Raw genomic sequence first — 25,086 nt, forward strand, 5'->3', positions numbered from 1 at the left:
CCTACCAAATTTATATCCCAGGTATATAGATATCCCTTACATGTGCTAAATATTCACAGCAGCATTCTTTGCAGTAGCAACATGTAGAAACAAATTGGGAAATATAATAGTATATGGATATAATGAAATATTATTATGCCACAAGATAGGAACACAATGAAACTTGGAGAGACTTGTGTGAACTGATGCAAAGTGAAGAAAGCAGAACCAAAGAACCATATACTGAAGAGCACAGATTGATTTGGCTGTGCCCTACACTGACCAGTTTGAAACATATTCATGCCTGTCCATCATGTCTTAACTCTTGATCATGATAGATGGAAGCAATACTAAAAGATGACAAAATTCAGCCCAATGACCATGGCCACTGTGGGAGATAATCTACCTTTTTCTTACTCTACTCAGAGTTGGGGAGATGAGGATTATTTCTTGAAAAGTTGTGTTTATGTCACAATGAAATGCATTGAGAATCTTTGAAAAATATCAAAGTGATATGAAAAGAAAGCACCAAACATAATGCAACAATAGTTTAGACTGAATGAAACTCAAGTGGTTAAGCCAAAAGTTGTAGCATTGTAAAAATAAAATAAGACTCCTCAGAAATAGTCAAGAATAACTTCTTTTCTATTATTGACAGGATTCTTAAAGTGCTAAATCAGGATCATCTTGTAAATGATTTTTCTAGATTTAACATTTGATAGAATCCTTCATATTGTGCTTTAGAAAAGATGAAGATATATGAATTAGATGGTAAAGATTAATTCAAAACTGATGGAATGACTGGATGCAAATTATAATTATTAATGTCTTGATGTCAGCTTGGGAGAAAGTATTCAACAGTATGCTTTGAGGTGCTCTTCTTGAATTTGTGCTGTTCACCATCTTTATCATTAACTTAGAAGAAGGCATAGATGACATACTTACCAGATTTGCACATGATGCAAACCTGGGAGGATAGCTAACACACTGGATTGCAGAGAATCCACGAAGATCTTGTAAAGGGGAATATTGGACCAAATCTAATAAAGAATTAGTAGTAATAACTTAGTCTTATACCTGGGTTAAAAAAGAAACAAAACAGAAAAAGTCATGTACAAGAAAGAATAGAGTTTATCTTTAAAAGATTTGGCATTTTTAGTGGAGTGCAAGTTCAGTGTAATTCAATAGCATGCCAACTCAAATAACTGATTTATTATCCACATTGGATTACATATGGAATGTTATATTCCATTCTGGAATTCTTGCTTTAAAAAATACATCAACTTCCTGGAATTGGGAATGGGAAAGCAATAAGCCAGTGAAGGACCTGAAGATAATGCCACAAGAATACCAGTTAAAGAAAATGGAAATATATGTCCCAGAGAAGAAAAAACTTAAGAGAGGCGAGATAAGCATCTTCAGTTATTTGAAGGGTTGTTATGTGGAAGAAGTATCCTCCTTAGAACAGAACAAGGAATAACAGATAGAAAATGTGTGAAAAGTTCAACTAGTTCTGTGCAAAGATAGAATGTGCTCCTTCAGGAAATAGGAAGTTTCCCCTTCATTGGAGAATCTCAGGCAAAGAATTAATGACTCCTTGTTGAGGGTCAGTTAGCCCTTTTTTAAAGTGTTAGAATTCTGGTTCAAGTGCTGTTGAACTAGGTAGTATCTGAGGTCTTTCTGTGAATAAATGATCTTCTATGTCCTTGTAATCCTGGATTGTACAAAGCGCAGCATAAAAACAGATTTAAGAAATACTTTCTATAGATAATACTGTGCAGTTAGGCATGTTGGGAGAAGAGAGAGGTAGGTGTGAATAGAAGGTCTTGCAATACTTAACAGAACTGAATAAGAATCTCAGAAAATTTCTTTAGGAGATTTGCAAGCAAATTGAATTCTTCTGTATATTTTATTACAGTATCTCCATATAGTTCATATGTCCATGATTTTTGTCCCTTTGTATTGTATGCTTTGATCAACCCAATCATCTTTGATTATGCTATTATTCAGTTCCATATTGGTTTAACACCTTTTCATATGTTTCAGGTATTTTTTTAATGCTTATTCTTTTTCCTGTTTGAAAAGTCCTTTCTTGAAGGAGGCATATCATGTATCACATATCTCTCCCATTGATAGCCTAAACAGTGGCCTCAGTGGGGTCATTAGAGAATAATGTTTAATTGAGTTCCTGATTTTAAATGGAGGTATCGAGAAGAAAGAAAGTATGTTTTGTATGTTCTATACAATATTTACCTATCACACTTAGGAAAAGTCCTCACAATTAAAAAATAGATCTCCTATAACCCTATTTACATGCAGACCTCTTTGTAACACCTTCAAAATGTACTGATAACTGCTCCCTCTCCCTTCCCAAAGGAACTTTGTGTTAAAACATCATGTATTCCTGGTCCGGAACTGGGAGAAAATCAGACAGAAGCAAGAGGAGGTAAAACACTCCAGTGACAATATCCATTCAGCTTCCTTATATACCCGCTGGAATGGTATCTGCCGAGATGATGGAAACATCAAATCTGGTGAGTCATGGACGGGGACCCATTTACATCTCAAAGGGCTGACCACAACTTATTTTCTTCAAATAAATCTTCCAGGGGATAATCAGTACCAAGTTCTAGAAAATGGATTGAAAAGTTGATACCAAGGTTCATTGATTAGTGTGAATAAATAATGTTTTCTTTCACAATCCTATAGCATACTGATCTATATTTTATGAATAAGATGGGTCCCCTTCTTGTTATTCTTTCTACTATCACTCTTTAGTCTAAAATATTGTCTGAGTTAGGAGAGACTGGATTATAATTAAGTATAATAGGGATGTGGAAGGAAGGCCCTTGTGTAGCAATTAATAAGCTATTTTTCTCATTCAAATCAACATATAACTTTTGAGTTTCTTTTTCTTTCCTTTCACATAGAAGATAGTTGGGTTGTCATTCTTCAACAATCTAATATGTCAGACATAGCCGAGTTCAGAATTTTGTTCTTTATATAGACTAAAGGTAGAATAACTGGCAAATCTAAATAACCATTTAGTTAAAAATGTTCAGGAACATTTTTTTCTAGTTCCTCTTGGGTTTCCTGAGAGTTCCAGTGTTAGTTTTAAATTACTAATTAACATACTTAACAGTCATTGGGAGCTTTACTTTTGTTTTTCAGTTAGCTACTCTGCAACATTTTCAAAAAACTGAGGAAAGAGCTCACCTGTACATATTTGTTTCAAAGAGTTTTTTGTTTGTCTTTCTTTTCCAGTGGAGGAAATAGGGGTTAATAGAAGGGAAAGAAGTGAATTTTCATTAATATGGGGAAGGAGAGGCTTTCTTCCTGATATATAAGAGAATATTCTGAGCAAGTCCTAAATAAATTCAGAACTTTGCCCAGATATTTCAGTGGCTTGATTGATTTTTAAAGTGGCAGTGATTTTCTGAACTTTTACATAGTCTGTTTTTCTATTTTTAATAAGTCTCCTATCAGTCCAAGGGCTAAAATCACTGTTAACTCCCATCTTTTGTTTTTCCAAGAAACTCTAATATTTCTTGCATTCTGTAAGGAAAGAAAGGGGCCTCTTGAAACTACTGAATTTTTTCAGTCGAACCAAGGGAAATATAGAGAGAATTCGGGCTTAACACTGAATGAGACTTGTCATCTTTTTGCCTTTCCAGATGTCTTCATGACCCAGTTCTCCGCCTTGCAGACAGCCCGCTCAGTTCGTACAAGGAGATTGGCAGCTGCAGAGGAGAACATTGAAGTGGCCCGGGCAGCCCGCCTGGCCCAGATATTCAAAGAGATATGTGACAGTATCATCTCCTACAAAGGTGACTAGATCCCCAAGCAAAGTTCCTTCCTTCTTACCTTCGCATCATGTTACCTTTTCCCTCTCATCTGCCTCAGAACTGAAGTTAATGTCCTGCATTCTGTTGCATGTTAAAATTTGCAAAGTGCTTTCCCACACATTCTCATTTGATCTTCACAATAGCCCTTTGAGGTTTATAAAACAGATCATTTAAATTGAACATGCACATAAAAAACATTATTATAAAATGATACAGCATTTTCTGATTTACCTGATAGCAATAAAATATGTTAACATAGACTTAATATATATGTGTATATGTATGCATATGAATAACAATTGTTCAAAAAAAAAAAAAGCAAAATATATCATTCCCTATTGAGTAAAAACTGCCATCATTTCTCTATTTAAATCGTAGGTTTTTTTTGGTCCTAATGGATTAAGAAGAAATATTCTTCTCTAAATTCCATGTATTCTCATCTCTGCTTTACCTAATAGTGTCCAGACCATCTGTTTTCTCATTAGATCTGATTTTTAGATCTAATCATTAAACCCTGCTTCAGTAGCTGGATCCCAAGCTGGTGACTATACCCTCTGTGGTGTTCCTAAGCCCAGTGCTGGCAAACTATTTGATTTTTTTTCAGCCTTCCCCACTCTGACCAGTTGGCAGTCAGAATATCTTTTCTTGGTGGATATAGTAATGTCTGTGATAGTGTTGGTATTGTTATTTTACAGTTGAGACATTTGAGACTCAAGAGAGGTTCAGTGATTTGTTCAATGTCACACAGGTAGTAAGTGGCAAGGCTGGAAGCTGAACCAAACTCTCCTGACTTAAGGTCTTTCCATTGCTTCTTCCACATTTTTCCATTGTAAGAATATGAATTTGGGGTTCATTAAAATTCTTTTTTGCATCTCAGAACCTAGAAGTATTGAGCTGGCAAAAACTGACCAAAGACTCACTATGTTTGATGTATCTATAATCTATTTACTGCCTAACCTCCAAAAGGATTTCATTATAATAAGTAATCCAAATGCTAGAAATTACATTCTCAGAATGCGAGCCTAGGTCAAATTGATAATGACCTCATCTTTGTTTTCTGTGGTTTCCCACAATGGGGCAGCAAATCAACAAATGAAAAGATAAGTTGTTAAACCCATTAAAAGAAACCCAACACAAATTGTCATTTTCCTTTAAGTTCTAGTCTTACATCTTCATTTCTATCATCTTTTTGAATTTTTGGAATCTCTAAGGAGTGGGGATTCCTAAAGATGGGTCTTTTGTGAGCTTAGGTTGAGTTTTGCTGCCAAAGATAATGAATGTTTTGATGTGGAAAAAAGAAATTGAAGGGTATGTGCTACTTTCTGCAGTTTATGGTTGACCTTTCCCTTTCCCTTTCCCTTCTTGCCTCTCTTCCCACACAGAACAAAGAAACTGGGAGGAACTTAGGTCTTTTCTTCTTTTTCCTCTGGGGTCCTTCCTACTTGCTACTTTTATACCCTATCTCCTAATGGAGTAAAATAAAAGCAAACAAAGAGAAAGAGAAAAAAAAAAAGCCAGCCTGCCCTAAATTTCCTAGCTCCCCTTTTCTTCCCTTTACTTTTATAATACCATCTTAGCATCAGCTCCCTTCATCTGAGACAGGAAGAAAGTGACTGAGGACATAAGCTATATTTGGAGCTAGAACTATATAGTTCTCTTATCTCTGGAGGAACTTCAGAAATTGAATGAATTAACAAGTAAATTCAGATTATAACAAGTATATCTATATTTTTCAATATTTTACATAGAAATGCAGTTCAAAAAATATTTACCATCCTAAGTTTTTTATTATGGAGGATTTGATTTTCTCATATCAAACAAGTACTGTTAACTACAGGCTCCCTGTTCAGGACTTGGAAATAATCTTTGTTATAATTTTTATTTTTCTTTATAACAGTACTTGGTAAGGGATTAAGTTGTAATACTTAATTCATTTCAGAAAGTGATATCACTATGCTCTGGAAATTTTATGAAAAGAATTCCAGATCCTTCCTTTGTAGTCTCTCTCTCACTTTTTAATAAAAAAATTTTCCTACTGTCACAAATTAAAATTCCTGATGCAGCAATTGAAACTTATTTTCTTTCTTAATCTTTACACTAATAGACTGTATCAGCATGCCTCCTTATCTGCAGTATTTAATTTGTGTTCCTACTTAGACTTGCAGATTTTTGGCCTTAACAATTCACATTTATTATTATTATTCACATATACATGTACTCTTTGGAATTTTTTTGGTTTGTGTGTAAAAGTAATATTCCTGTAAAGGAACCTAAATTTCCTCTGCCCTTTAGTTTCTGGCTCTTCCCCTTATTTAAAAGAGAATTGTGTTGTTGCCACAAAGTCCTTCTAATAATCATTGCCTTCCTTTGCAGATTCCTCCCGACAGGCATTGGCAACTCCACTGTTGAACCTTCCCCCAAAGAAAAAGTATGTTCACATTCTCCTGGGGATTAACCAGGGTATTTGGGGACAGATAGGTGTCCCAAACTGACAGCCCTGGTTTTGTGTTCCAGGAATGCTGATTATTATGAGAAGATATCTGACCCCTTAGATCTCATCACCATTGAGAAGCAGATCCTGACAGGGTATTACAAGACAGTAGAGGCGTTTGATGCTGACATGCTCAAGGTGTTCCGGAATGCTGAGGTGAGGCTGGGTGCAGTCCCTGAGACCTCTATGTTTGAGCTCATAGAAAAGGAATTTGTGGTGCACATAACTATTATAAAGCAAAAACACTGGCCCCTTCTCCCTTCAGCTTTCCCTACTGATCAGTAGGGTAGAACCAAAAGTAAATAGATGTTGTAGCTCATCAGTATTTGTTAAGCATCTGTATAGAACATATTAATCATAAGGAAATTGCTTTAAATAAAAACCTGTCCTAGTATAATTCATTATAACCTAGTTCTCTGTGAATTACAAGTGATATCATACTCTCTCCCCCAAGAAAAAAAAACTGATACATTAAAAAGTCTGGCATATCATGGTTTGCTTATATACTGATACAACATGATAAAGGAATTCCATAATACTTGAACATGTATTAAAAGTTAGATATATAGTCTCTGCAGTATGTTACAATGACTAAGACAAAGGAAACAGAAATCTGCAATAATAAGTGTATTAGGGAAGTGCCTTGAAGAAAAAAAGTTAGAGATTGTGTAGATAGTAGTATTAGTGGAACCTTTGGAGAAGTCATAGGTAGTCTAGAGCTGTGATTTAAAGGAATCAAAGAATTGTATGGCATTTGAAGGCCAAGGAGGAATAATGGGAACAAGATATTTGTTTAGCTTCAGTGGAGGTGTGGATATGGGCATATGGGGGAAAGAAGAAGTAATAACTGACAAGTAGGGAGAGGATATGAAAGTTCTAAAAACAGTAATCAGTTCATATAGTAGAATCTCATTTTAACATAGTTCATTATTTAATGGATTTGTGTCTATTGTGAGTTAAAACTTAATATCACCATTACATGTATTAAAAGCTTCATAAAATTGATGCAATCTTGTCCCTTAATATCAACAATATGAAATGAATCAAATTTTTTTTTTAATCAAATAGGCTTTAGGACCACTGAGAGATAGAGAATAGTAAGATTTACATGGCAATCAAAGTGGGTACATCAGATGACTTTGATGATCATAGCTGCTTTTCAATTCATTTCTTTTCAATTTTGGTAAATAGTTACAAAGTTCCTACTAGTATACTATGCACTGTTCCAAAAATGTTCCAACCAAAATGGGAAGACAAAGCCACTCTTTCTCCCACTTCAGGCATACTTGGAAACCAAAACTTAAGGAGACTGAGATTGGTTTCTCTCTTCTCTCTCTCAGAAATATTATGGGCGCAAGTCCCCAATTGGGAGAGATGTATGTCGACTACGCAAAGCATACTACAATGCACGGCATGAGGCATCGGCTCAAATTGATGAGATTGTGGGGGAAACAGCAAGTGAGGCAGACAGCAGCGAAACCTCAGTCTGTGAGAAGGAAAATGGGCACGAGAAGGATGATGATGTTATCCGCTGTATCTGCGGCCTCTACAAGGATGAAGGCCTCATGATTCAGTGTGACAAGTGCATGGTAAGAAGATTCAGGATGGAAAATTTTTTGATCTGTAAGTTGTGTTTTCAAGCAACAAATCCCTGACTCTTTATTTGACTTAGATATACCACTAGTCATCCTATTTTCTCCCTATGTATTATGGCTGTATAAAGGTTTGGAGCATCTGTTGCTATTCATCCTTTTTTCCTATTCAATTCAGCAAACATTCACTAATGGCCTACATGCAAGGCACTACACATATCTCTATGCTTCTAATTTTCTGTATTTCTTTGTGAAGGGAAACTAGAGTAGTAAGTTTGTGTTAAAAGGGAACTCGAAAGAATAAAATCAGAAAACAGAAGGTACAGTACTAAGATTTCAACCTGAAAAATATGTAAAACTAAGTAACAACTTATGTAGACATGAGAAATAATATTGATAGTATGCAGATATATAAATATTATTGGAAGTATCTTTCATATCCTTAGGAAAATTACAGTAGTATATAGTAGTAGTTTAGAACAATTATTTGTCTCCTTCCTTTAATTCCTTCATTTTATTTGCACAGATTTACATCTTACCAGTCTCTTGGCAATGGTAGCATAATATGGTTGGGAAATGATGAGAATTGGAATCAGGAGAAAACTGAATTAAAATCCTAGCTCCAGTACTTATTGACTGATTTTAGACTAGTCACTCAACCTCTTTTGGCTTCAGTAGTCTCTTCTGAAAAAAAAAGATATTTACAACAGGTATCTAGAAAAATTGTATTGAATAAGTAAGGAAAGCCCTTTGTAAACTTTAAAGTACTCTAGAAATTTGACCTCTTCTTTTGCATTTATACCAAATTGTTTTGCTTCTTTATTAAATATTTTCATTCTTTCTTCCCTTTCTACCACTCTGCTTCTGTCTCCCCAACTGAATCCCGTACCTCCTGCATATATTTTCTTTGATCATCATAATGAATGGTCTTGCTACTACCAAGCAGAAGGAAGAGATCCAAAGGTTCTAAGCCTGATTGTTTTCATTCTCAGGAGGGCTTTCCTCAATAAATCTGAGAACTTTCTTCACTAATTTCAGCTTTTTTTTCCTGCAGGTGTGGCAGCACTGTGATTGCATGGGAGTAAACTCAGATGTAGAACATTACCTCTGTGAACAATGTGATCCAAGACCTGTGGACAGGGTAAGCAACCTTATGTCAGTATTCTGTGACCTAAAAAGCAAGGGATGTGACATATATGACCTTACCTCTTCTTCATCCCCCACTATCCTTTCAAATTCCTGGGCCTCATTTGTGTAATGAATATGATAATCATACTTCTCCGTTACTTATCTACAATCCATGTATATTAGAGGATTTCTTGTTCTAAAATAGCTCCAGAAAAAGAAATGCTATCCTTTCCTTCATTTAAGGACAATACAAAAAGTTCATTTTGTTGCCTCAATACCTCCTGTATCTACCTCATTTTTTCTTGTTTTCTGTTTTAACAAAGACAGAACAAGTGGCTACCACTCTCTAATATGGCCTTTTGAAACATAGACTATCTCCAACCTCTCTTCCAAACTAAATCTATGCTTTAATCTTTTCTCAGAAGTTCATTTTTTCAAAAGTGAGTTTGAAAATTCTCTTAGTCAATCCTTGGTGGATTAATATAATTGAACTTAATGTTTGGTAGGCATAGAATACAAATCTTAGTTTCTTACCTCTCTTTAGTGAAACTTAGTAGGAAGGTAAATTAGAAACCCAGCCTTCACAGTTTGGTTTCTTCTTCTCACCAGGAAGTACCCATGATACCTCGGCCCCATTATGCCCAACCTGGCTGTGTCTACTTCATCTGTCTACTCCGGGATGACTTGCTGCTACGTCAAGGTACATATGTGGAACTTGGCCCTATCCATTCTAGTTGGCATTTTCAAATGCGAAGAAGCTTTTAATATTTGTGGAGTTGTCCATTAAACTTTGATAACATTTTTTATAGTTTTTTTCATCTAGTCCACATTTCAAGTCATTCTTACCAATGGAAGAAAACTATTTATCTCCCTTTTAAAATGAAGCAAGACCTTAAATCTGAGAGGCAAAGAAAAGTGGTCTAGGAAAAGGCGATAGCTTACTTCATTCCCATGACATGCAATTGATTTTCACCACTACAAAACTATTATTTAGACCGCTTCATTTCTGAATTCCAGCATTCTCAGAACTCTTTCTAGAACTTCCCCTCCTGTCCAGTTTAAAATTTATCTATGTTACATTCTCTGAGTATAAGCCCAGAGTGCATGTATTTAACATAGATGCCTGACAAATAGCAGTGAAAACAAGTCAACCAAAAAGAATTTATTAAGTACTCACTGTGTGTCAAATATTATGCATTACAATGGTGATACTAGAATTAATTTGGGATTGCTAGATGGCTCCTACGAGTCAGGAAGACCTAAATTTGATTCCTAACTCAAATACTCTGTGACCATAAGGAAGTCATTCAACCTTCTTTGAGATTGTTTTTCTTATTTATAAAATAAAGATAATAATAGTACTCGACTCACAGAATTGTTATGAGAATCAAATGAGATACTTAGGTAAAATTTTGGCAGCTAGGTGGCACAGTGATTAGAGAGACAGACCTGGAATCAGGACAACTTGAGTTCAAAGCTCACCTCAGACACTTAAAAGTTTCATAACCCTGGACAAGTCATTGAACTTCTTATCTTACCTCAGTTTCCTCATCTTTAAAAATGGGAGTAATAATAGCATTTACTTCTTTGTATTGGTCTGAGATTAAAGTAAGATATTTGTAGAACACTATACCTACTTTAAAGCACTATATATCTTTACATTGAGCTTACAATCTAATGGGGGAGAAAGTACATATAGAGATACATATATCTATGTGTGGATGTACATAGATAATCTAATTGGGGAGAAAGTATATGTAGATTATATACATCCACATGTATACAATATTAATATAAAGTGCGTGTGTGTGTGTGTGTGTGCGTGTGTGTGTGAGCACTATCTGTGCTTAAAGAAAACTATCTGGCAATAGTATATTAAATGGATTGTAGTTAATGAAAGATTTGAGGCAATAAAACTAATTAAGAATCTGTTGTAATTATCTAGGGGAGAAGTGATAAAGCCCTGAATTAAAATGACACATATGTGTCATATGTAAGAGATGTTGTTAGAAATGGAAAGATTGGGCAGCTGATTACATTTGCTAAATAGAGGATAATACTAAGGTTGTAAACCTGAGATAGTGGAAGAATAATGATATCTTAACCAGAAATAAGATAATTTGGAAGAGGAGAGGATTTAGAGGAAAAGATAATGAATTTGGATTTAGACATGTTGAGTTTAAGATGTCGAATTTGAAATATCCAGTAGACAGTGGTGATATAGGTCTGAAGCTCAAAGGAACAATTGGGCCTGGATGTGTAGATCTGGAAATCAACTGCATAGAGATGATAGCCAAACCCCTGGCATTTATTTATATATTTAAATTATAAATAAAGAGCATAGAGGAAGAGAAGAAAAGAGGACTTAGCCCACAACCTTATAGAATATCTACAGTTAGACAGTTCACATGATGTGAATTATGAACCAGCAAAGGAGACTGAAAAGGAATGATCAGATAGTTACAGTGCCAAATGCAGAGTGAGAAGAGAGGAAACAGAGGTAATAAATGTAGATAATTTTTTCAAGGAGTTTTGACTGAGAAAGGGAAGAGAGACAGGAGTTTGAGAGGATCTATTGAAGTTTTTTTCCCACATCATCTGAAGTCATATGTATTCTTTATTTTCTTTTCAGGTGACTGTGTATACCTGATGCGAGATAGTCGGAGAACCCCTGATGGCCACCCAGTTCGTCAGTCTTATCGATTGTTATCCCATATCAACCGAGAGAAACTTGATATCTTTAGAATTGAGAAGCTTTGGAAGAACGAAAAGTATGTTCATAGGTCCAATTCGTGAACTGTTTCTACATAATAACAAGGCATAAAACTGATTATTTTTATTAGGTTTTTGCTTCAAGCCATCAACCAGACTTTTCTTTCTCTTTCCTCCACATCATTCTCTGCCCCAGAGAGGAGCGGTTTGCCTTTGGTCATCATTATTTTCGTCCCCATGAAACCCACCACTCCCCATCACGTCGATTTTATCATAATGAGCTGTTCCGAGTGCCACTATATGAAATCATTCCTTTGGAGGCTGTGGTGGGGACCTGTTGCGTGTTAGATCTGTACACATATTGTAAAGGTAAGTACTTGAGATTAGGTTAAGAGCTTCCAGGCTCCACCCCTTTCTTGACTCAGATTCTCCCCAACATCCCCCATTAATTGCTTTCTTTATGTCTTCTATAAAGGATTCTCCAAAGACTTTTAGAAAACTAAAAAACTCTGCTGCTTACTCTTCTTCCTTACATAGTATTGTTTCTTAAGTATATCACCACCAAATAGTACTTAAAGAAGCCTGTTCTTTTTGTCTGTTTCTCAGAACATCCTAAGTCTAAAATGAGAATAGGGACATCCCAAAAGGTATAGAATACTGCCCATTTCGTACAATTCCATAGAATTCTGGAGCACTGACATCCCTTAGTCACTTTTTTAAAAGTAAACCCACTTTTCAGATTTTACCCCATTTTATTTCTATCATTCTTATTTTGCAACCCCTTTCCTTCATAGTGGCTCCTTTCTGCTACTTTCCCTAAATAATCACTCTTCCTAGGTCCAAAATATCCTTAACTCTTTATCCCTCATTTTTTTGTGTGTGTATTTTAGAATCTAGCATCTCCCTAGTCCCTATTGTGATCTTGGGAATTGCTGAACAATAATGGCTACCTACTTAAAGAGACTGACTGTGCTGCCTGTCATCCAGGTGGTGTTTGGGATTAATGAGCAATTTGGAATAAAAGAGGGTGATAGAAATTGAATCTCTGAAATATCTATGATTTCAGGAAGGCCCAAAGGAGTAAAAGAGCAGGATGTATATATCTGTGACTACCGACTTGATAAATCAGCCCACCTGTTCTACAAGATTCATCGGAACCGCTATCCTGTCTGCACCAAACCCTATGCCTTTGACCACTTCCCCAAGAAGCTCACTCCCAAGAGAGATTTCTCAGTAAGCTTACCTCCTTCCCATTATCCCACTGAGTTTTAGAATAGAAGTTTACACATTGAGTTACAGAGAAGTTAGTTTTCGAACCAGTATATTACTTGTCTCCTAATTTTAGACCAAGACTGTACTTGTTATCTCAAGCAAACAAGAAGCTCCAAAATTAATTTCCCAACAAGGTTTTTCCAAAAATCTCATCGATATATATTAAATAATTATAATTATATTTACCTTAATATATTTCTGTGTGAGCAATGAGACCATTCTTAAATTATCATAAAATTAAATTGTCATTTTTAATCTGATTCTTGCTGTGCCCATCCTTTTTCACTGGCTAAGAAGCCTCTCTATCAGTGAAAACAAGAGGGAAAATGATCTGATTCCTTAATCCAGTACTAAAAAGGAGCTGGGATAAAAAAGACAACATAGCAACCAGAAGATACATGTGTTCAGTTTCAGAAGGATACTGAGGCCCATCAGTAGAAAAGAATAAGAGCTGGTCCCAAAAGTTTCTGGTTTTCAGTCTTGTATTTAGTGCCTTAGACCACACTGACTCTTTCTCACATCAAGGGTAAGCTGTAAGATACCTATGCTTAGGGACTGAGCCTGTGATTACATTGTTATAGGCAACTCCTGTCTAAGAAAACTTCCTCTTCCAATGCAAGTTGGCCTCTTCTCTGCAATCTGAATCCTGAGAACTGCTTAGATCGTTGAGAATTGGGGATTTCAGTGGGATAACAGAGCCAATAGACATTAGAGGTAGACGTAGAATCCAGATAGCTCTTCTTTAAAGGTAACTCTCTACTAAATCAGGGGTCAGCAAACTACTGCTGCCTGTTTTTTTTAGTGTAAAAACCATTCTTAATTCAAGGATGGTACAAAAACAGGTTGCAGAGGGCCCAGAGTTTACCAACCTCTACACTAGACCATGCTGTCTTTCAAGAAGACATTAACTCATTAGAAAATGAAGAGAGCCAAGGCTCTAATCTCACTCTCGCCTCAACTTGAATTGGGACCAGGTCTTCTCAGTCAGTTTGCCACTTTCTACATGCTTCTCATCTCTTTCTTCTCTTTGCTGCAGCCTCATTATGTCCCAGACAACTACAAGAGGAATGGAGGAAGGTAAGTTACTTAGAGAAGGGAAAAATCCAGATAAACTGAGAACTTAAAAGTGGAATAACAGGACTACCTCATAAGGGATTGGGATCCTTTGTGAAGGTAGCCCAGCCAATGCTTCAAAGAAGAACAATTTAAAACAAAGGAAGTTTCAAATCCAGTTTTTCTGGAGACGCAAGAAGAAACTGGATTAGAAATCAGAACAAACTTATAATAGTCTCCATATATGCCCATAAACCTTTTCCACTGTCCTTAGTGTACCACTGTGGATGCCTCTCATATTGGAGGAAAAAAAGCAGGGCCCTGAAGGACAGAACTTTTAAGTAGCCAGGGGTAAGATTTTTTTTGCCCACAACCTATTGAGAATATCACAATCTTTTGTATCCCCTCCTATATACTTCCTTATTTTTATAATATTATATGTGAACATATCTCATCCCTTATACTAGGTTCCATATTCTTTAAGATCAGGAACTGTTTCATATTTCACTCTTTTGTCTAACTGTGGTGCCTATTAGAGTGCTTTGTATGTAAATAGTTAATATTTGCTTTTGGTGAATTGTCCAGAAGGAAAGGGATGAGAGTAGAAGTTGAGTAATCTATTAGTCAAGCTTTGTAATCTTTTTGTGTCTTAGTTTTTCCTCAGGTCAAATGGATATAGTAGTACTTACTCTACCTGCCTTATAGGATTGATCAAAATTAAAGTGCTTTTGAAAAATTAAAAGCACAATACAAATTATTTTTATTGTTGGGTTGTTGATATGATTCAATTGTGTTGAATTGATTTAGGATAGTAGAATGAAATGCCTGCCATTACTCTAGGTTTTTTTTATTTTCTTTAGTGTCTCTAATTTCCTTATGCCTTCTAGGTATGAATTCTTTCCATTTTACAAAGAAGAAACTAAAGTCCAAAGAACATCAGTAAATTACCTAACATATCAAGCAAGTCAGGAGCAAAATTAGAATCAGTTGAGGGGGAGAACCGGGTGTCTTGTCTCCAAACCCAGTAGAATCTGAGGAGCCTAGGCTCCAACTTTGTTTCATTATTCTCCTTTGTTTTTCTCCACTATGTTGCTAAGCTTAACTTGAACTTGTGCATCGTTCCCACAGATCATCCTGGAAGACAGAACGTTCAAAGCCACCCATCAAAGACTTAGGCCAGGAGGATGATGCCCTACCACTCATTGAAGAAGTACTGGCCAGTCAAGAGCAAGCAGCCAATGAGATGCCCACCCTAGAAGAACCTGATCGGGAGGTAGCACCTGGTGAAACAACTGAGGGTGAAAAGAAAACTGATGAAGGCAGACAGGAGCCTCAGAGGTCCTGCACACCTGAAGAGAGGAGACACAGCCAACGGGAGCGACTCAACCAGATTCTGCTCAACCTCCTTGAGAAGATCCCTGGGAAGAATGGTGAGAATGATGAAAATTATCCTTTTTAGCTTAAAGTAGACATTAGAAAGGGGCCATAAAAGGGCAGAATACTTCCTTAAGGAAATCAGCATTGTTTGTTCAAAAAAAAAAAAAGACTGAAAATGGCCATTGTGGGATGGACACTCAAAGAAAGTGTCTGGGGGGGTTGGAGGGGGGAAGGAAGGGGAGGGAGACTTAATATACTTCCAACAGCAGAATGTCAAAGTGAAGTGAACAGTTATACAGTAAAGACTTTTTGCTACTAGGAAAGATCTAGTCCTTTAAGAATAGGGGCAGTTAGGTGACGCAGTAGATAGAGCACCAGCCCTGAAGTCAGGAGGATCTGAGTGCAAATATGGCCTCAGGCACTTAACACTTCCTAGCTGTGTGACCCTGGGCAAGTCACTTAACCCCAATTTCCTCAGCAAAAAAAAAAATTAGAAAAGAATAAAAGATATTTGGGATAAAAAGGTGGTAAATTAAGGGAATAGTCTTTTACTAAAATCAGGAAATACCAAAAATGGCATTTATATCATACCTCTCTGTTTCCTTCAACTCATGGAATGATGGCTGTAGACTTAAGTGCCCTATATAAGCCATTGTTAGAAACTAGCTGCCATTTTGTGGTTATAATTTGGAGGTAAAACCATACTTATATTCCCCAAGACCTGTTAGAGAAAGGCCAATCTGTCTTGGAGAAGTGAACCATATCACTGGTACGTGGAGGGAGGTGAAAAAAGCTGAGAAGTTTAGAGCAAGAAAGCTCTTTGGTAATAATGTCAGCACCTGACTGAGTTCCATGGCTCTCTTTTTAGCCATCGATGTGACATACTTGCTGGAGGAAGGATCAGGAAGAAAGCTTCGAAGACGTACTCTGCTTATCCCAGAGAGCAGCTTCCGAAAGTGACCATTGGAGGCCAGACCTCAAGCTGCTGGGACCCATTGCCAGTCAACTCAACTTCCTGACCCAGCTTCCACTTGAGTGTATTCAGGGATAAGAAGAGGACCCTCCAGGCAGGGGATTAGGGCCATGAAGCTGACATTAGGTACTGAATGGAGAAGATGAAAAGGGAGAGCTGTCCAAGACAGTCTAGTGTAATTTATTTTCCTCTCCACATCCCCATCCAGAGGAGGACTAATGGAGGATTAGAACAAGGGAATGGTTGCACATTTGAGCCTATTGGCACTTGCAATACCTTCCCTTAGACTTTTATTTTCTTATAACTTTCTCTAACCTTATGGGCACTGCCAAGGGGCATCCCTGACTCAAAATCCAGCCGTCCTTATACTCCTAGAGCTCCCACAGGAACCCAGAAAAGACATAGCCAGGGTTTCTTCCCAGCCACACAAAAAAAGTTTCTCCCCTCTAACCCCAGTTAGTACAAAATAAAATATAAGTTGACAGTCTAAGCACTTGTAACTACCAACCACCTCCTTACCCCTTACTCTGACTTGTAATAACTATCCTACTCACCCATGGGGTCTTGGCATAAAGAGAGAGCCCCCAAGGGATCAAGGAAGAGGTGGGTCCATCAAGTATAATTATAATTGTTTTGCCCTTTATCCCTTACAGACTATTTTTTTTCCTAAAGGGAAGGCCAGGTCCCGCCAGCACATGTACTGTTTGTTTTGATGCGCTGTGGTTCTTGTGTGTCTGCTGTGCTGTGCGAATGGATATCCGTTTAAAAAAAAAGAAAAAAGAAAAAAAAAAAAAAACAAATGAAAAAACTCTAATCCTCCCCCATGTCACTACATGAAATGTCAAGCAGTATTCACCTACCAGAGTATTTGTTGTGAGCTGTAGATTATCAACTGAAAACACTACTCTTGTGTTCTTAACTGTACAGTCAAATTATCCATCTCTTAAAGAGACAGTGTGTATTTCTCTGCTCTGTCACATCTCTACTTCCCTTTATCATCCTGAATGTCTAAGATGAAGTTGGTTTAGGGGTTCACTACCCACGCATCTCTCTCTCTTCCCATTTTCCTTCTGGCCAGGGGTTACTAGAATACACTTGTCTCTTTAAAAAAAAAATTTTTTTAAGCTTTGCGTTGTTGTCCTCTCAAGACGTACATATGCATATATGTTTTAGATGTTCTTATAAGAAAAAAAAAGACCGTTTTTAAATGTGCCAAGTTGTATATATACATATATATATACATATATATATATATATCTGCTGCGTGATTGGTAAGCAATACAATAGTTAACTTGTCCCTATTCCTTTTTTTAAAATATTGGACCAATGCAGTCCTAATTGTACATTTCCCCCTTATAATGATGATTCTCTCTGTCTGTCTCTCTCTCTTCTTCTTTCTTTTTCTCTCTAATTCCTTTAGGTAGACCATTGACTTTCCTCTCCTCCCCATTCCATTGAATCTTTTTTCTCCTTTCCATGTCAATCTTGAAGAAAAAATAAAACAAAAGATACAGGGGATACAAAAATCCCCCTCAAGCAGAGAAAAAGCAGAATAAATATTTTATTAAAAAAAAAAAAAGAGAGAAATAAGAAAATAGTTTGGAGTATTTTCTTACTGTAGAGAAGCACTGTACATTACTAAGAGACCTGGGTATAAAATACTCACGTGTGGAGTTGGAAAAATCGCATGTCCAAGCCCATTTGGGTGGTTTCTTTTGGTTTTCGTTGTTGGGGGTGGGGGGTTGGGGAGGGATAGTAGGGGAATTTGGGGGGTCTCCTTTTAGTCAAAAGCAGGAAAGTGACAAGAAAGAGAAAATATAATTCATTGTCTCCTTTAATGGTGTTAAACACTTAAAAAAAACACAAAAGGAAAAAAAACTTTGTAAAATGCAAAACAGAAGCAAAAGACACTACGCTCTGTCATTTTATCTTTCTTTTGTTGAAAGACTAAAAACCGAAACGTTTTTTAGACAATCAAATGTTAGGTAAGTGCAAAAACTTGTTTTTTCTTACTGGTGTAGAAATTAATGCCTTTTTTTATTTTTCGGTTATTTTATAATAACGGAAATAAAAAGAACCCCCAACTGTTGGGTGGGTTTTGGTGTTTGAAACACGGGGCGAAGCACTACATTACTGCAAATAGATACGGATTTAGTCTGCATGTTTGTAGGCTGTGTGATTGCTGAAAATATAAATGCTGCTAATATATTTCCTTTTTACAAAAGCATATCTAAATAGATGATTGTTTTGATGTTAATCTTTGTAAATTATGTATTACCAATTTTAACATTGGATGTAATTGCATAAAAAGCTTGCATCTCAATCCTTGAAAGTCTAGTATTAAATGGAAAACTTTTCCTAACTGTGGAGTGGTGAGCTTTCCATTTTTTTTTTTCTCTTTTCCCTTCCATCTGTCACTAAGGAAGGCGGGAAGGGATTTCTAATTTCTAATCCAGCTCAGAGCCTGTGTACCTCTTATCCCCACCTCCCAACGTGGGGGGAGGGGAATCTGTTGATGTAAAAGACCAAAAATATGAAAATTCTCTGGATCCCTCCATTTCTACTTCTGCTACACAAGAAAATGTTCATATGAATGACAACTTTTGGAATAGATATGGGATAGAACCCCAGAAAAGACCTCTGAAGCCATAAAAGACCTCTAGAGACTTTTGATAAGTAAGATTGCAATTATGCCCAGGCTAGTCATAGAACTGATGCTTAAATAATATGTTTCTCTTTATTTCATTGATTCATCTCAGTGGGTGTTTTCCTCCAAAGACCTATATAAATGTGGCTGCTGTTAAGATCTAGTCATAAGAATGCTGGATCCAAAAGGTTCAAATCCTATCACTTTTTGTTAGAATTTAAGCAAGTCATAGAGTTCCCTGATTTTCCCACCACTAAGAGAACTTAAGGTCTTTAGCTTGACACAATCAGGATTTTCTCTTAGAGGAAACAAGGCAAATTACTTCAGATCATCAAGGAAAAGGACTGGTAGAAGAGAAAGTGATAGAGATCCTGAGAGAAAAACAGTGAATTCTTATAATTTGGCAGTTGAGAAAAAAACAGCTTGCCATCATTGAATTAAAGAATGTTAGCTTTGGGAGGGGCTTCAGAGACTATCTAATCCACTAGTTAGTTACCTAAATAGGAATCTTCCCCATTATAATTATTCTTTCAGTGGTGGCCCATTCCACTTTTAGATCATTAGATTTGAATTTCAAATCAACTTCTTTGCTGCTTCCATATAGAGAATAATCGTAATATAGAACTCTCATTCCATTTTAGAAAGAAATATTAGAAAAATGACAATATTCATTTAGACCAGATAAGAGAAATAAATTTGTTGATACAGTCAAATGTGGGGAGGGTGGCTAGTTTTAGAAGAATAAAAGCACCAAATCCTAATAACTGATTTTGTACCCTGCACTTTTAGAAGTCCAGTAAAATTATGTATGATGCCATGGCTTTGAGTCCTTAAAAAGAAAGCTTGTAATAGAAATAGGAGGCTATCAAAAATCTGGTGATTGAATTCACTTGGACTTTCCAGTGAAAAATAAGTAAAAATAACTCAACTTCTTTCCATTGAGTTCAGATTTATATATGTTTTATATACATACATACACACACACACACACATATATATTTTAAGAGCTAGAAATCTGTCATCAAGCATTTATTGAATGTACCAAGCACAGAGAGGCAAAAACAAATATTTAAAAAGGAGCTAGATCCTGTAAAAATAGCATCTGAAAGGCTAAACTTCAGAATGGACTTAGTGAAAAATGTTAACAAAAGGAGGACATTATTTTAAGTCAACTTGGAATAAGAAGATAACAGGGAGAGAAATGCCTTGTTTGGAACAGATAGTTTAATATTAACAGATGTTTGCTTCCACCCTTTTTATCAAAGATCTTCAAAACAGAAAATGTAAAACAAATGTGGTTGAGGGAACTGAAGGAGACTTATTAGCTGCCTTTCAAGCCTCCTGCTCCAGATGAACTAACTACACAAAGTTCATGAACTGCAAATGTGATCAATATGTTAACAGCAGCTAATGATCTTTGAGGAACAGCGGATGCTGAAAAACAACTAATAGGTAAATGCCCCATTAGAAAATATTTCAAGTGAGGAAAGAGGGAACAGATCCCAGAAACAAATAAGTAAACTTGATGTCAATCCCCCGCAAAATTATAGAATAGATTTATAAACATAAAACTGAATATGGGAGCCAGATTTCATTTGCTTGAAAACAAATTATACAGACAAAATTCATTAACTTTTTTTTTAAGGCTGTAAATCTCAATATTTTTTCCAGTGCAGTGCCATCAGGGCAAAATATTTTTAAATGCTATTTTCCCATTATGACATAAGGCTGATTTCAATTATCTTTTACATTATAAGAACGTAATACATATTTGTTGAACTTAAATGTATATGAGTCTAAATGCATGTTCCCTCCAAATATTAGATTAACCCATCCATGCTTTTCCATCGTTTGGAATTGACTAATCTCCCCATTAAAGTTCATCCTTGGGGGTAGTGCTAGAGGTCTTCCTCATTTCGTCTTGACATTAGAAGAATACTAGTGGAAGACTGTCATTATCTGTCATCCCACTTCTTTGTCATATGGCCAGTTTAACTCTTACTATCATACATTTGCTTCCTGGTGATAGATTTTGGTTATGTGGTGCAGCCTGCTCAGCACTAGCTGTGTGATAAGTGATATTCTATTCTTTGGAGTCTTTGGAGATCATTGTGTTCTCTCTGTATAGCTGTTTAAAGATTCATATATAATATAACTCAGAAGAGATCTTAAGAGATTATCTGATCCTAAACTCTTAATTTTCAGATGCATAAACAGAGAAAAGTAACTTGCCCAAAGTAACTAACCCAGTAAGTAATGGGACTACACCTTGATTCTTGATCTCTTCATCACCATGTTTTCTTTTTTTTTTAATTCACAAAAATCTATTTTCTCTCCTCAACTATCACCATCACCCCCCAAAAAGAAAAGGAAAATCTTTGTTAACATGCATAGAAAAGCAAAATTAACTGACATGTTGATTATATCCAGAAAAATAAAAAGGGCTCATTCTACTATTATCCTGAAGTCACACCACTGATCCAGGTAGAGAGGGAGACTCCAAGTCTCTTGGAAGTTAGAGGTTTATGTCCAGTTTCAGGCCAGAGATGAGGTCACAGCTGTGATCTGAGTTCTGACTGTCCCATGCACTGGAAGTCCTGACCAATTGCTTTCTTCCTGCCAGCTGGACAAGAGCTCTAACTCAAGCCTTGGAACCATCAGGTAGCAGCAGCTGGCCAGCTGACAACACCTGTTCTCTCCAGACTCCGAGCAGGCTTGTGCCTTCGCATTCCTGGAGATGTGTGAACCACAGATATGGGAACACTGTTTTGGGTCATATCCAACTTGTACCTTCAGCAGGCCCCTGTGGACCAGAGCTGATGGGAAGTTATTGCCAAGAGGTAACTTCTTCATGCGGAGCCAAGCACCAGGGTTCAGATAGAACCCAATTTTGCCCCCGGGTACCACACTCCTTTCTTCCCTCAATCTCTGCTTTCTCAGGTGTCTTCCAGGTTACCATTGGGTTGGTGTCATTTCACTTATAAGTTGGAAGCTCTAGGTAGTTTTAGAAATAAGTCCCTTCCCTCCCCTACCCTGCAATGATTCCCTTAGCAAACTCCTTTGAAAATTCCACAGCAAGTTGCCCACCCAAACCCCAGGAGACTGATCCTTCCTTGGATTCTCCTTGAAGATTCCCTCGGCCTACATTCATATCCCTCTGGCACCTGACGGCACAGATTAACGGGTGCCAAGGATGGGAATGGCATTGGTATGTTGCCAAAAGTGTTGGAAGAAGCCTAAAAAGGAAAAATGAAGCATAAAATAAAATAAATGGAAGTAATGGATAGATGGAAAAGCCAAACAGAAGAGAAAAAGTTGAAAAAATGAATAATTTCCAATACATAAAATTTTAAAGCTTGTGCCTGCAAGTGCTAATAAGTGGTACAATGGTGCTAGGAGTGCTGGGCTTGTGGTTAGGGAGACCCTAAGTTCAATTTTTTTTTAATTTATTAGTTTTCAACATTTACTTTTATAAGATCTTGGTTTCCATTTTTTATAATGCCCTCCTCTCCTCTCAAGATAGAGAGCAATCTGATGTGGGTTATACATGTAAAATTAATATTAAACATTTCCATATTTTACATATTGTAAAAGAAGAATCTGAACAAAAGCAAAAACACATGAAAAGAAATAAAAGGGAAAAATAATATGCTCCAATCTGTATTCAGATTCATACTTTAATGGATGTAGATAGCATTTTCAATCATGAGTCTTTTGGAACTGTCTTAGATCACTGTATGGCTGTGAAGAACAAAATCTTATCAGAGTTGATGATCTGTACGATGTTCTGGTTCAGCTCACTTTATTCAGCATCAGTTCTTGTCTCTCCATAGTTTTCTGAAATCCACCTGCTCATCATATAACAACAATTTTCCACAGTCATCTACCACAATTTGTCCAGCCATTCCCCAATTTATGGGGAATTTCCAATTCTTTGCCACCTCAAAGAGAGCTGCTATAAATGTTTTTGTGTATATGGGTTCCTTTCCAATTTTTATGTTCTTTCTAGGATTGAGACCTAGTAGTGGTATTGCTGGATCAAAGGGCATGCACAGTTTTATAGCCCTTTGGACATAGTTCCAAATTGCTCTCCAGCAACTCTACTAACAGTGCATCAATGTTCCAATTTTCCCACATCCTCTATTAACATTTATCATGTTCCCTTTTCTCCCATATTATTCAATCTCATAGATATGAGATGATATCTCAAAATTGTTTAATTTACATTTCTCTAGTCAATAGTAATTTAAAGCATTTTTTCATATGACTAGATGGCTTAAATTTCTTCATCTAAAAACTGCCTCTTCATATCCTTTGACCATTTATTAGTTAAGGAATGACTTGCATTCTTAAAAATTTGAGTCAGTTCTCTATATATTTGAAAAATGAGACCATCAGAAATACTGGTTGCAAAAATTGTTTCTCAGCTCTTTGCTTTCCTTCTAATCTTGATTGTATTGGTTTTGTGCAAAACCTTTTAAATTTAATGTAATTGAGATTATCTTACATTTCATAATGTTCACTATTTCATTTGGTCATAATAAGTTTTTCCCTTCTCTATAGATATGACAGATAAAGTATTCCTTGCTCTCCTAACTTGCTTTATAGTATTATTCTTTATGTATACATGATGTACCCATTTTGATCCTAACTTGGTATATGGTATGAGATGTCAGTCAATGTCTAGTTTCTGCCATACTATTTTCTAATTTTCCCAGAAGCTGAAGTCTTTGGTTTATCAAACACTTGATTCCTGTAGTTATTATCTACTATGTCTTGTGTACCTGACCTATTTCACAGATCCCCCACTCTATTTCTTTAATGATTACCACTTTATAATATAGTTTTAGATTTGGTATGACTAGGTCCTCTTCCTTTGCATTTTTTTTCATTACTTAACCTATTTCACAGATCCCCCACTCTATTTCTTTAATGATTACATCACTTTATAATACAGTTTTAGATTTGGTATGACTAGGCCCTCTTCCTTTGCATTTTTTTCATTACTTTTTTTGATTCTTGAATTTTTGTTCTTCCAGATAGTTATATCAATAATTATTTTTCTAGCTCTACAAAATAATTTTTCAAGTTTGATTGATATGGCACTGAATAAGTAACTTAATTTAGATGGAATTGTCATTTTTATTATATTAGCTCAGCCTACCCATGAGCAATTGATATTTTTCCAGTTATTTAGATCTGACTTGTGTGAAAATTGTTTTGTAATTGTGATCATGTAGTCTCTGGGTTTGTCTTGGCAGGTTGACTCCCAAATACTTTATATTGCCTACAATTATTTTAAATAGAAATTTTCTTTCTATCTCTTGCTGCTGGGTTGATGATTTATGTGGGTTTATTTTATATTCTGCAACTTTGCTAAAGTTGTTTATTATTTCAAGTAGTTTTTTAGTTTATTCTCTAAGTATACTGTCATATTATCTACACACAATTATAGTTTTATTTCTTTATTGCCTGTTCTAATTCCTTTGATTTCTTCTCTTATTGCTAAAGCTAGCATTGCTAGTACTGTATTGAGTAACAGTAATGATAATAGGCATCCTTGTAATGTTCTTGTTTTGATTTTCCTGGGGATCTCTGGGAGCAGCCTTTGTTTCAGTCAGAGTAATCACCACAAGAGTAGCCAGGGGGTCAAGTCCGGATTCTTTATTATCTCCTTCCTGGGGCTGGGCAGCTTTCTGGAAAGCCTTTCAGACTGGCCTTGGTCTCAGTGGAGAAATGCAGGAGGAGAGCCTGCCACCAGGAGCCTGATCGAAGGTGGAAATGAATTTCTCTTCTCTTCCCTCTGCGAGCTTAAGCTCTTGCCTTCTCTGCCTCTGATTCTGGCTGAATTTGTCCAAGCTTATATGCTCTCTTATCACAGGTGTGAATCTTGTGGAACTATATTAAGTACTAAGTATATGTACTGAACTAGAGAACTATTAAGCATTATACTAAACTAGATAACAATTGTCTTTATCTGGCCCATAGCACATCCTTGCTTTGCCCCTGTTCTTATT

The 25,086-nt window shown here is 36.3% G+C and overlaps 1 protein-coding gene across 2 annotated transcripts in view; it reads left to right on the forward strand.

The window, feature by feature from the left end:
* Nucleotides 1-18,784, forward strand: part of ASH1L (ASH1 like histone lysine methyltransferase) — a 216,688-nt gene extending 197,904 nt beyond the window's left edge. For both annotated transcript variants that reach the window (XM_051993845.1, XM_051993846.1), the window contains 13 exons: nt 2,356-2,513; nt 3,654-3,806; nt 6,198-6,252; nt 6,339-6,471; nt 7,656-7,904; nt 8,962-9,048; nt 9,645-9,735; nt 11,668-11,806; nt 11,944-12,116; nt 12,814-12,980; nt 14,056-14,096; nt 15,201-15,502; nt 16,318-18,784. In XM_051993845.1, coding sequence (XP_051849805.1) covers nt 2,356-2,513; nt 3,654-3,806; nt 6,198-6,252; nt 6,339-6,471; nt 7,656-7,904; nt 8,962-9,048; nt 9,645-9,735; nt 11,668-11,806; nt 11,944-12,116; nt 12,814-12,980; nt 14,056-14,096; nt 15,201-15,502; nt 16,318-16,409 — 1,840 coding nt within the window. In that variant the 3' untranslated portion in view covers nt 16,410-18,784. The remainder of the gene's footprint in view (nt 1-2,355; nt 2,514-3,653; nt 3,807-6,197; nt 6,253-6,338; nt 6,472-7,655; nt 7,905-8,961; nt 9,049-9,644; nt 9,736-11,667; nt 11,807-11,943; nt 12,117-12,813; nt 12,981-14,055; nt 14,097-15,200; nt 15,503-16,317) is intronic.
* Nucleotides 18,785-25,086: the final 6,302 nt, after the last annotated feature.

Source organism: Antechinus flavipes, chromosome 4 (assembly GCF_016432865.1).
Source record: "Antechinus flavipes isolate AdamAnt ecotype Samford, QLD, Australia chromosome 4, AdamAnt_v2, whole genome shotgun sequence".
Lineage (NCBI taxonomy): Eukaryota > Metazoa > Chordata > Mammalia > Dasyuromorphia > Dasyuridae > Antechinus > Antechinus flavipes.